At 46.1% G+C, this 12,953-nt stretch overlaps 1 protein-coding gene across 5 annotated transcripts in view; it reads right to left on the reverse strand.

The window, feature by feature from the left end:
* Atp6v1c2 (ATPase H+ transporting V1 subunit C2) overlaps positions 1-9,840 on the reverse strand; it is a 36,944-nt gene extending 27,104 nt beyond the window's left edge. The window contains exons 1-4 of one of the 5 annotated variants that reach the window (XM_060366192.1): positions 9,661-9,840; positions 9,150-9,412; positions 7,876-8,014; positions 6,287-6,354 (exon numbers count right to left, since the gene is read on the reverse strand). In XM_060366192.1, the coding sequence (XP_060222175.1) occupies positions 6,287-6,354; positions 7,876-8,004 (197 nt within the window). In that variant the 5' untranslated portion in view covers positions 8,005-8,014; positions 9,150-9,412; positions 9,661-9,840. Of the gene's footprint in view, positions 1-6,286; positions 6,355-7,875; positions 8,018-9,149; positions 9,413-9,660 lie in introns of all 5 variants that reach the window. The other 4 variants (XM_060366193.1, XM_021643438.2, XM_021643442.2 and 1 more) reach the window with 4 other exon arrangements.
* Between the last annotated feature and the right edge of the window lie 3,113 nt (positions 9,841-12,953).

The raw sequence follows: 12,953 nt of genomic DNA on the forward strand, positions 1-12,953 counted from the left end.
GAAGTAAACTGGTGTGATGGTGCATGTTTGTAATCACTGCTGGGGAGGCAGAGACGGCTGGGTCCCTGAGACCTCCTGGCCATCCAGCCAGCCTAACCTATGGGTGAGAACTAGGGCCCAGTGGGAGGCTCTGTCTCAAAAGAAAAAAATGTGTTCTAGCCCCTGAGGAACAACATCCGAGACTGGGCTTTGTCCTTCTCACTTATATACATACATATACATACATACATACACCACACACATATACAGAGAGAGAGAGAGAGAGAGAGAGAGAGACATAGTTCCCTCCTCTTCCCTAACTCATTGGTGAATTCTAGCAAAGCTGGATAGAGTTGGTCTGAAATTGCCCAGATGACTGGAGGAGAGAAAACAAGTTACAGGGCTGGGCACAGGGAACCTCTCAGGGTTTGAAGCACCAAGAACAAAGCTCCACCTTGTGAACCTTCCTTGGTCCTCCAAAGGGACTCTGCAGTGCATTACCTGACTCCTCACCAAACAAGACCAAGCCTGAGGGCTGAAGAAACTAAGGCAGAGAACCTGGAAGAGCAACACCCACTCCCACCCCAAGTCACACAGCTTGTCCTAAACTCCATGTCCCTATCACAGAGGCAGGTCTCCATCTGCTACAGGCACCAAAGTGTTCCCAAGGACAGCCAAAAGCCCCAAACTTGCCCTGTGTCCCAGTGTGTCCAGATAGAAACTGCCACCCAGGAGGAGTGCCCAGCCTGCCACCTCTGCCAAAGGACAATGACACGCACTCTACGGCAAAGTCATCAGGAAGAGGTAGCACATACTTTCTTGAGGCTTCTAGAGGTGTCTGGAGCTTCTCTGCTCCCGGCAGCTCTGGGCGGAGAAACACACTGCTTTAATTCCACCCGGCTTCCACAGACACTGGAACTTCTGAGGATACCAGAAGTTTAAGAAAGCTGGCTCCGGAGGAGCATGCCTGTCATCCTGGCTCCGAGGGAGAAAGATGGATGGTGGAGTGAGCTGACGGGCAGTCTGGATACCTTTGTGAGATCTTGCTCAAGAAATAAAAAAAAAAAAGTAAAAAGTCTGGGGACAGACTTCAGTGTTTGCCTAGTAAGCAAGCATGAAGCTGTAAGTTCAGTTCCAGCCCACCAAAAATAAGTTAGACTTTACAGAGATTCCCCCTGCACATTGCAGAGCCACTCCACAAAAGCACCTTTGCCGTACAAAACAGAATTGTTTTTGGCAGGCTGGCATTCTAGAACTTGAACACTGTAGCCTGGCAGAGCAAGCTCTTAGGAGGTGGAGGCAGGGGGACCAGGAGGTTAAGGTCATCCTTGACTATATAACAAGTTCGATGCCAACCTGGGCTACATGAAACCCTGTCTCAAAAAAATACAACCAACAGAAAGCCAGAGCACCCTTAGCCATCGTTTGCTTGCCTCCAGAAAAGAGACAGGTAAGGAAGGCTGCTAGATCTGAACTCAGCTCCCAGAGGACTATCATGAAAAGTTCTGAGGTCCCAGGACCTTTTAAGATGAGGTCAGCATCCCCTAAGCATCAGGAGAGAAAAGAGTCAGCACATAGGAAATTATACCTTGAACACCAAGCAGCGCAGCCACTGAGCCCTAGTGCAGGATCCTGCTCCTCCAGAGCTGGCTCCAGGACACACAAGGGGAAGGGCACCCTGGGGAGGTGTCCAGGGGCTGCATGAACAAACACAGGGAACAGGTAAAGCATGAAAGCGGAACTACAGGTGGCTAATAGGCACTTGAAAGTGTTTAGTCTGGCTGGGAATCCAAGAAATACGTGTGAAAACAATCACACAGCCTCCTCCTTATGCCAGGTACATGGGCAGTCTCTCAAGGGTACTTAGCGATGGGGATGAGGAAAGGGCCTCTTGTCACCCTACAGGAACAGTTTAGCAATGTGTACAAACTTAAATATGCCATGACCCTGTAATTGTAATTCTGTGTGTGTGTGTGTGTGTGTGTGTGTGTGTGTGTGTGTTACTGAGAACCAAAGACAAGGAGAACCTATAATTGAAATCTGGAGGTATAATTTTAGGATAATCAAAAACAGAGTTACATTAATGATGAAGGTAATGCCTAAAAGAACAAAGATGATTGGAGAGATGGCTCAGCAGTTAAAAGGACTTACTTTTCTCACAGAAGACTCAAATTTGTTTCTCAGAATCCCTGCCAGGTAGCTCACAACTGCCTGTAACTCCAGCTGCTAGGAATCTGATGCCCTCTCTGGCCTTCACCGGCATTACACACATACACACACACACACATGCATGCATGAAAGTAATTAATTATAAAATAAATCTTTAAAACAGAATCAGCAATAGGTTAGGTCACAAAGTAAAATTTCAAGAGCTCAAAGGTAGAAATAGCTCCTGATTCATTCTTTAACAACACTGCAATAGATGTAAAAAACAACAAACAAATAAATAAATAAATAAATAAAATAAAGCAGAGGTAACAATTTAAAAATAAAACAACCTTCCGAACATATAAAGATTAAAAACTGCAGACTACCTAAATTAAAAATGAGATGGCTGCCAGGTGTGGCGCTGCATAGCTTTAATAGCAACACCCTGGAGGCTGAGGCAGGCCAGCCTGGTCTACAGAGTAAGTTCCAGGACAGCCAGGGCTACACATGGAAATCCTGTCCTGAAAAACAAAGCAAGCAAACAAACAAACAGAAGACAACACAACACATTCACATTGAAAACATATAATATACAGAGGAAAAATTCATTGCTTTTAGTATTTTAGAAAAGAACAAAATAAAGAAAGGTTAATGTGATGTGCTGGCTCAGTGGTTAAATCAGATGAACTGAGTCTCACCCCTGGAGCCCACACAATGGAAAGAAAAAAAAAAACTGGCTCCCATAAGTTTTCCTTTAACCTATGTGTGTACAACAAACAAACAAATGAAATTTAAAAAATTTAAACTAAGCAAGCAATCCAATATGCTTTCTTGGAAAAAAAAAAAAAAAGCACCCAAGTAAAGCAAGAAGGAAACAAGATTATGTGCAAAAGTCTAAAACTTTAGAAGTCATAGGTCACACAGCCAGAGAGGGGAAGCCTAGAGACTTCTTCAGGAGGCCACCCCACATGCGCCGCGGTGTCCTCGTGAGACCTCTCTGGCATTGCTGCACAGACATCCACCCTTTCATCAGTCAACTCTTAGACTACTTCATGGAAGCATGCAGGAAAGGAAAAGCCACCAGTTAGTCCACGTGACAGGTGACGTGCCTAAGGGCAAGGGGCAGTCAAGAACATATCAGAGGAGCCCACGGGGAACAGCCGAGAGGGGCCACACGCCTGTGAAATGCAATCTATCAAGCAGCACTGCAGAACAGGCTAAGGTTCTGTGTTGGACTCAACTATTTAGAAGAGAGGGGAGGCCATTTAAAGGTAAACCTCTGGGTTTCTTACATGTTTAAAAAAAAATGATTTACAGAGTAAACCGACACTGACATCATGAAGGAATGAAATTTTCTAAAAACGGAATGATCTCATAAGCATAAGCCTTGCAGCCACATGGAAAAACACTCTTGTGCCCAAGTAAATAAATAATAAAAGGCTATGGAAACAATACACCTTGAAAACCGTCCTTCTCTGTTCCCCTGGGCAGAGGCAGTGCTGACAGGTTCCTGCCGTACAACTTACAGGCCCAGCGAGCATTTGTTTATCTAGTAACACCTGAGGACTAGTCAAAGAACTGGGGAGGCCATTCCAAAGGACTGAAGCCTTTATGACTGCAGTCTGTTCTTTGTACCCTAAGCTCTAGTTGGACTCCTAAGGAAAGTCACCTGTCTTGAATGAGACTGTGTGTATTCGGGGGTGCTCACAGCTCACAGCTGCCTCATTCCCCTGCAGGAAAGTGCCTGGGAATACATGCATACACGATGAGAATATACTTTCAGTTTCACAGCGCCTAGTCTCTGCTCTTAAAAATAGTTCTATGAGTCCGTCGTGATAGTGCACACCTGTGATCCCAGCACTCTGGGAGGCAGAGGCAGGTGTATCTCTGTGAGTTCAAGGCCAGCCTCGTCTACAAAGAGAGTCCAGGTCAGCCAGGGCTACACAGGGAAACCCTGTCAGAATCATCAGTATCAGAGTTTTCAGCACTGGCTGGGCTTCAGTGAGCGAGGAAGGAGCTAAGGTGCGTGCAGAGGAGAAGGAACCACTGTCATTTCTGCAGCTGGCTGGGGAACAGCCCATGCCTCCTAAGCCAGCTGTACAAGGCAGCAACCTCACACTGCAGCCTGCCCAGAGGGAGGAAATGGAAAGCAGTCTACAGCCAGGGGGCTGCTCTCAGCTTGTCTGTTTCTGTGCAGATCACCTGATTTGACAGCTTGAGTAGATCCTAGCCTTCTAGCTAGCTGTGAGTTATCGAAGGCCAGTCAGGCCTCTGTGTGGTGCACAGAGCACACTTTTTCCAGGGTAACATCCTTTCAGATGTTCAAGACTGGCATTGCATCTCTCCCCTTCACCCATCACGATAGCAGAGCAGCAGCCACTGTTGTCAGCTCATGGTTAATTTCGTCTCCTAGCTTTGCAACCTGCAGTGATGAAGATTGTCTCCACCTAGATTAAGCCAACCTCCCACATAGAGCAAACAGACTGATCACGGATCAGAAAATCCAAAATCAGAAAAACCAAAATCTCTCATTTTGGTTTTTCCAGACATGGTTTCTCTGTGTCACCCTGGCTATCCTGGAACTCACAAAGATCCTCCTGCCCAGCAGAAAACCCAGTTCTTAGGCCATGATCATCACACATTTTGTTGAGAGTATTAATGGGATCAGCAGTTCTTCTAGGGGAAGTAAGGGCATATCTGCAATTGCATACTCTCTGAACCCATACCTACGTTTTCATCACTTTACATGTACACCAAGAAGACAGGCATCAGTGCACTGTTGGCAACGGATAAAGACTAAAAGATGTCAGCTTCCAGCAATAAAGAGACAAGCAAGGTAACACACCCAGAAACAAACAAACAGGCAGCCATGAGCTAACATGAAACTTTCACTGAGGTATATTATTAGACAAAAGAAGGAAAAAAGCAGAATATACAATATATGCTACCATTTACATAAAATTATTCTCAGGCTGTACAGTTTTATTTGTATAGTCTCTCAACTGAGATAGTCTCAAGTAGCCCACGATGACCTTGCTGTGCAGAGGATGGCCTTGAGTTCTGGATCCTTTTGCCTCTGCCTCACCCATGTTGAGATTATAGGCGAGTGCCACCACAACTAGCTTATTTTGTAAATGAAATCTTACTATGTTGAGCCGGGTGTAGTGGCAGATGTCTTTAATCCCATCACTGGGGAGGGAAACAGGCAGATTGATCTGTGACTTCAAGGCCAGCTTGGTCTACAAAATGAGTTCCAGGACAGCCAGGGCTGTTACACAGAGAAACAGAAAACTGAAAACCTTGTCTCAAAAAAAAAAAAAAAAAAAAAAAAAAAAAAAAAAAAAAAACAAATGAAACAAAGAAAGACAGAAAAAAGGAAAAGAAAAGAAAAGAAATCTTGCTATGTTGAGACAACTGGTTTTGAACTCATGGACTCAAGTAATCCTCTGACTCCTGAGTGCTGGGCTTCAGGCATGTGTCACTGCATCCACAAGGACTATATACATATTGTCTTATATTTTCATAGACTACCTCTGAAAGCCTTGCCTAGTAAGTTATAAAGACAAAGCTTCAAGAGAGAGGAACTGAGTTGAGGGAACAGGGAGGAGGTAAACAAATCCAAAGAAAACTTAATTTTCACCCTGTAGTCTTTGTTGTTGTTGTTGTTTTGAAGTTTTCTTATTTGTACATATCACTGAAAAATAAACTGAAGGCATACATGGGGCTTGGCTAGCATGCTGAAGTTTAAAGGCAGCCAGGGCTGCTTCAGTTAGCTCAAGGGCAACCTAGGCAAATTACTGTTAATCAGAACAAAAAAAGGGGAGAAAAGGAAGAAAGGAAGAAAAAAAGAAAGGAAGGAGAAAACAAAGAAAGGAAAGAAGGAAGGAAGGAAAGAGGAAAGGAAGGGAGGGAGGAAAGAAGAAAGAAAGGAAGGAAGGAAGGAAGAAAAGAAGTTGTCTCAAAAAAAAGGCGACAAGAGACCCAAAGGACCCAGCACTATTGACACAACATACCCAGGTGAACCTACTGGCTCTTTCTTCTGGCTTCTGAGACCAGGTTTAGACAAGTCATACTTTCGTTTGACCAAAGCAAGAACACTGTGTCCTCTGACAACAATGTCAAATTCTTACTTGTATGTAGTAAACAAGAAATATTTTACCTTTCAGCAAAGGTATCGAGTTTCCCCAATTCATCAGAGAGACCAACAAGGGAATCCAAAGTCCCCACCTGGAAAAGACCATAAAGGAATTAAGATCATGTGCTTTCTGGCCAAAGAGTGTAAGGTGTCCTTTCAACAACTGCACAGGGGACTCCCTTCACATTGAGTTGGCTGGTTTTAGCCAACAGGCAGACTAAAAAGTGGAAAAACACTTTAAAGAAACACATAGCTTGAGAACTTATTTTTTAATTTTATTATTATTATCATCTGCGTGTAGTATGTGCATGTCAGTGTGTGCATGCACTTGTTCACAGATACTTATACTTGTAGAGGTCAGAGGTCAACATAGGGTGTCCCTTTCAACTTCTTTCTATCTTGTTTTTTTTTTGTTTGTTTTTTAGACAGAGTCTCTAACTGAAATGTGGAGCTCACCAGTTCAACTAGACCAGCTGACAATGGACCCCTTCTTTGCTCACCCAGTGCTGGAATTATAAGTGTGTGCTGGTGAACCTGATACAGATTCGAGGGATCCAAGCTTGGTTCCTTGCAGCTGGTCCTTTCAGAGACACAGGAAGAAAGTGTCTGCCTCCTCACTGCAGGATTCCAAGTGGATCACACCCAGCTTTCTACCTGGGCTGCTGGGGCTTGAACCCAGGACCTCAATTAACTGTAGCCCAAGCCTCCTTCTCTCTCTTCCCCCAACCTCTCTCTCTCTGAGACAGGGTCTCACAATTTAGCCCAGAACTCCTTTTTTAGAGCAGGCTGGCCTAGAATTTATAGCAACCCTCTAATCTGCCTCCAGAGTACAGGGTTTGTGGATATGAATCACCACATCTCCTAGCCTGGCCTAATCTTTTTTAAAAAGATTGTTCCTGGGGCCTAAAGAGATGGCTCCAGAGGACCCAGGTTCCACTCCCAGCACCCACATGGCAACTCATAACTATTTTAACCCTAGTTCCAAGGTCTCTGACAGCCACTTCTGTTCTCTATAGGCACACACATGGTGCACAAACATACATGCAAATAAAACAGTCATACAAACAAAATATTAAAATATTTTTTTAAAAAAAGATGGTTCCTATCTTGCTCATCTTTAACATTTATTTCATCTTAACTTCCACGTCTACTACAAGAGCCTTCTCAGAGCTTGAAAACCCCACACTGTATCCCCTTGCTGACTCCCAACAGATTCAGAAAGACTCTGGACATCCTGGACCGCCTCTTGGTCAAGAAAACCATCAAAGCTCCTAAACCACACATTCAGGTATGCAGTGGAGTTGTTTAGATGCAGCAGACAAAACAGGGAGATTATGAGGACCACTCCTAAGGGCCAAAGTGTACACAGTGTTCTTCTGCTTTCTACCTACACTTTATCCTGCCTTGTTCATGCTTACCTGTGGCTTCAGGTCCAGAAGGGCCTGGGACTTTGTCATGAAGTCCCCTTGACATCCCTGCCCATCTTCTAGCTTGGGCTTGTTTATCTTCACCATTTTTTCATTTGCCCTGAGTCCTTCTCCCTGGCTCCTGAGAAGCCACCGCCTGCCCTCCTCCAAACCATAACTTCCTCCCTCCTCTCAGGGAGATCTTACCTTGAAGTCAGGGATGGTGAACTTGGTGTTGTGGGATAGGTTAGACTTTGAGGTTACATTGTTCATCCTCTCCAGAGCTTGTAAGTTTTCCTTATCACCAGGGGCCGAAATAAGCCAAAACTCGGACATGTTTGTAAGTCTTCTGGTTATCCAGTTACCGACAGGCACCGAGACAAAAGCACACAAACAGAAACAGGAGTAGAGATGTGTCTGCTGTCTACTTCATCTTTCCTTACCTCAGAATTAATCCTCTCTGCCTGTCACTCTGTTTGTCCTGCCTGGCTTTGTTGATCTTCTAGTGCATTTTCAGGAGCATTAAGGACACCCATTTGCCCCCCAAGTAATATGTCTATACCCCACCGCCAAGCCCCACGATATGGAAGCTTCGAGGCCCTAAGTAGCTCTGATTGGTTCCACACTGGTTCCTTGCACTCCTCAGGCTCCAGTGCACAGCAGCTCAAAGATGGGCAGAGAATAGCTAGCTAGGCACGGAAGGCTTCTGGAAGGGTATTTTTCATCTTGGCATGTTGTATATCATGGAATCCAGGAAAAGTGGATGAAGGTGTGACACAAGGGATTTTTTTCATAGTATAACATCAGGTCAAGGCCCAGATCTCAGCTGGCGGATCTTTAGACTGAATTAACTTTGGAAACAAACATCAAGGGAGCTTTTCAAAAGGCTACTAGAATCTTTTTTTCTGCTGAGAGAAATGGCTCTCAGTGGGGCCAGGTAGCTTGCTGGGCCGACACAGCCAGCAGTTTCAACGTTAGCATGGGGGTCTGGGGGGCCCTGATTTGTTCTGCTCGTTCAAATGTGTGCACTCCCACACCTTGCTCCTCAGCGGATTCTCCGCGCCTGTCACCTCCCTAGTGCATCTCTTCCTGGGACGTCTGCAGAAAACTGGATAGCGTGAGCCCCTACGGAGTCCTATTCTCTACTTCCATCTCACCATCTCACACCGACCTGAGACGCTGCCAGTCCCAGCTAGCCTTGCACAAACCAAATGCTGTTCTTTCCGACTTGACTTAATATCGCCTGGGGACAAACTGGCTAGTGCGCAGCTCCTGGGGAGATACCACCTGCTAAGCCAGGGAGAGTGCGGCGTGGGCACCGGCTTCCCATGTTCCCATTGAGAAAGTGCACACCCGGGGTTTCGAGGACCCAAGAAAGTACCGACCAGATCAAGGGGACCATGTCGCCCCTCGCTCGTCAGGACCTCGGCAGCTCGCTAACCACCCCTGACTCTTGTCGCCGCTCGGCCACGAGTCCTTACCAGGAATGGCGGGAGACTGTCTGGGCTGTAGACGACACGCGGGGACACCCGGCCGGAGGCTCCGCTGGAGCGCACGGCCGGCTCCCGGGAGGCAGCGGCTGCTATGGTCCGGTGCGTGCCCCGCCCCTTCTCTTATCCCAGCGGGAGGGGCAGCCCAGGGCCCCTCGGATATTTGCATACGGGCTGCCCGCCTCCCTCGGTGTCCGTGTCGGTGTGGCGCTGCTGCGGGACCCTAGACTCGCAGAGTAAGCTCCGGGCGGACACTGTGCAGGCAGGGTACAGAGGGGACATTAGTCGACAGGGGGTCCCAGGTCCCTTCTGCAAGTAGGCTCAGCCCGGAGTAAGGGAGAGCTGGGGGCCTGACCCAGTCTCCGTTCGCGGGACAAAAAAGCCGGGCGCTAACAGAGACACCTCAGCAGCGACGCGAAGGGCTTCCCACAGGAGTGTCCTCCAGTGGCCTCTGCCTCCCATTCCCACTCCACCGCGGCCTGCCGGGTCTCCAGGTAATCACCTGCTCCAGGGTGTTTCCGAGGTCCACGCACGAGAGACCAGGCTTGACCCACGGAAAGCAGCACAACAGGTTCACAGATGTTTTTCAACACACCTGCAGGGTGGAGAGGCTCCTCTACGCTGCTCCGCGTGGGCGCTAGCTTGCCCCTGGTTGCTCTGGGAAAATCCCATCTCTCCCCACCCACAGAGGGGATTTAAAGCTGCGGAAGTTGTACAGTGAAATACAACTCAGGTGGACTGCTTGCCTAGCAGGTGCAAAGATTTGGGTTTCATCCTTGGGACAGAAAAAAAAATATGTAAAAAAAAAGTTGCAGAGATATCAGTGTGACTAATGAATGAGCTTTTATTGGCCCAGCTCAACGTTCATTTGGGTTCCCAGTGAAATGGGGTGTGTGTGGATGGACAGATAAGTAGGTAAGCAGGCAGGCAGACAGATGAGAGAAAGAGAGGCAGGGAGGGAGGGAGAGAAGGAGGAAGGAAGGGGGAGGTTCTACTAGGACCAAGGCTTAAGTACATACTCAATCTGAAAGTAGAAATCAGAAAGTGGAGTCATGAGATGGCTCAGCAGATAAAAGTGCTTGCTACTAAACCTGACGACCTGAGTTTGATCCCAGGACACACAGAGTGGAAGGAGAGAACTGACTCCCCAAAGTTATCCTTTGACATCTACAGGGACGTCTTTAGTGACTACATATCTCTGTCTCTAAGTAACTAACTAAATAAATAAGTAAATCTACAAAAATATTTGAAACTGCCAGCGTTTAATCCAAGCACTGGAAGGCAGAGGCAGGCAGATCTCTTAGTTCACGGCTAGCCTGGTCTACAGAGTGAGGTCCAGAATGGCCAGGGCTACAAAGAGAAAGAAAGAAAAAGAGAAAGAGAGAGAGAGAGAGAGAGAGAGAGAGAGAAGGAAGGAAGGAGGAAAGAGGAAGGAAGGAAGGAAGGAGGGAAAGAAAGAAGGAAGGAAAGAAGGAAAGAAACAAGGAAGGAAAGAAGGAAAGAAAGACTTAAAACTAAAAAGTGGGACCCCCCCCCAAGTAGTTAACTCATGAAAGTAAAAACAAGACAAGAGTCAGACATGGTGGCATTCACCTTTAATCCCAGAAGTGGGAGGCAGAGGCAAGTAGGCCTCTGTAAGTTTGAGGCCAGCCTGATCTACATATGGAGTTGTAGACCAGCCAAGCATATATAGCAAGATCCTGTCTAAAAATACATACATACATACATACATGCAAAAACAAGGCAAAATAAATATCCCTGAGAATTCATTTTCTGGGGCCTAAAAGAGGAAGCTCAGCTTGTCCTTGGCAGACAATGACTTGAGGGCTTCCGGAAGAGATGATGCTAAGGGGGTGTTAAAGAAGGCATTTGTTGCTGTCTTGAGGAAGGATTCTCTGCTCTACCACACTAGCCATATTAGCCCATTCATGTGCGTGTTTTCCCATCCTTGGGGAAAGAACTCCATGTGTCTGAGACTTACTGTGACACGTGGTTGGTGGGAGGCCCAGATCCAGGACACTTGTGGTTTGAGGTCAAGGTGACCCCACTGTCATGCTTTGTGGCTCTGGAGCTCCCAGCACCTGCACTGCACATCACTGGGTTGAGACACTTCTATGCATTAGTCAGTCCTTGCAACATGTCCTGAGGGAGGACACCTGAAACTGAGGGATGAGGAAACACTGCGTGCATGAGGAGGCTGTGTGCCGATTCCAGGAAAGGCATAGCCTGGTTGAACATTGGTTAGGATGGTCTCAACCTTGGACTTCAAATAATCCCCAGTTTTTTCCAGGCCAGGGAAACCAGTATGCTAGACCTGGGACCAGATCACACCAAGCAACAAGGGGAGGGAAACCCTAGGAGTTCAATGAATGGCTCAGCTAATGGAAGAACTGCAAACAGAACTCAGACTGGTGATCTGAGGACTGTGTCTCACACTTGCCAGCAAGCCTACAGGACTGTGACATCACTTGAACCCATATAATCTCTTACAGTTAACATTTTTATGCCTGCTGTTATTCAAAGCCACTGACTTTGCTTCCCCAAAGCTGTGGCAGACGGTTTAAAATGTCTTTGACTTTGTTTATGACACCATTTTTCCTATAAATCTGATTTCCTCGAGTTTGTTTTGTGATTTAAGAGTCAAGACACAGCTGGGGTGTTGTGCACTTTCATGGTATGTCTGAGGCCCTGGTTTTAATTCTCAGCACTTCAAAATAAATCAATCTGTAAATAAGTCATGCTGGTCAAAGTGGTGCACACCATGCTTGGAAGGCTGAGACAGGAGGATTTTGAAGTCCAGGTCAGCCTGGACTTCACAATGAGGCCCTATCTTAGATACACACACATATGCATACATGTATAAATAAGATTTTAAAGTCAACTCTAGGAAATCTGAAGAGAAAACCAATAGAGAACTACTGAGCTCTGTGTCTTCTCCATTTCTTTCTACTCAAAATCTGAACTCCTTCTAGCCTTTTATTGTGAATTTATTTATTTTTTCCTTCTTTTTCTTTTCTTTCTTTTGGAGGGGGGTTTGTTTTGGGCTGGAGAGAGGCTCAGTGGTTAAGAGCACTGTCTGCTCTTCCAGAGGTCCTGAGTTCAATTCCTCGCATCCACATGGTGACTTACAACCATCTGTACTGGGATCTGACGCCCTCTTCTGGGGTGCAGGTGCACATGCAGATAGAGCACTCATACAGAAAATAACGAAATAAATCTTTTAAAAGATTTATTTGCTTTTGTTTTATATGGAGGTTTTACCTGCATGCATGTCTGTACCACCCGCGTGCAGTGCCACTGGGTGGAGTATTACAGGTGGTAGTTAACCACTGTGTGGTACTGGGAACTGAACCTGCGTCTTCTGGAAGAGGAGCCAGTGCTCTTCACCACAGGTCCATCTCTCTCACCTCTACTGTCAATTTCTTGTTCAACATCTGTATTTACAGTGGAGATGCCTGCTGCTTGCAAGGGTAGCTTGACTTTTTCCATGTAACCTTTTTTCTGTTTACAGAGACATTTCAGGGCTTTTTATAAATAGTTTTGGGAGTTGAGCAAGGTGGCGCCTGTCTGTAATATCATTACTGCCAAGGTTCAGGCAACAGGGTAGCAAATTCCAGGTCAGCCTGGGCTATGTGACATGACATGTTCCAAATACTGAAATAAAAATGTTAAAAAACAAAAACAGAAAAAATATAAAGAAGCTAAAAATACTCTATAATCCTGTGATCTGGCCATTAATATGTAAATTCTGTTAGTTTTCCTACATACTTATAGATGCAGATGCAGACATTTTTG

This window comes from Meriones unguiculatus, chromosome 1, assembly GCF_030254825.1.
Source record: "Meriones unguiculatus strain TT.TT164.6M chromosome 1, Bangor_MerUng_6.1, whole genome shotgun sequence".
NCBI lineage: Eukaryota > Metazoa > Chordata > Mammalia > Rodentia > Muridae > Meriones > Meriones unguiculatus.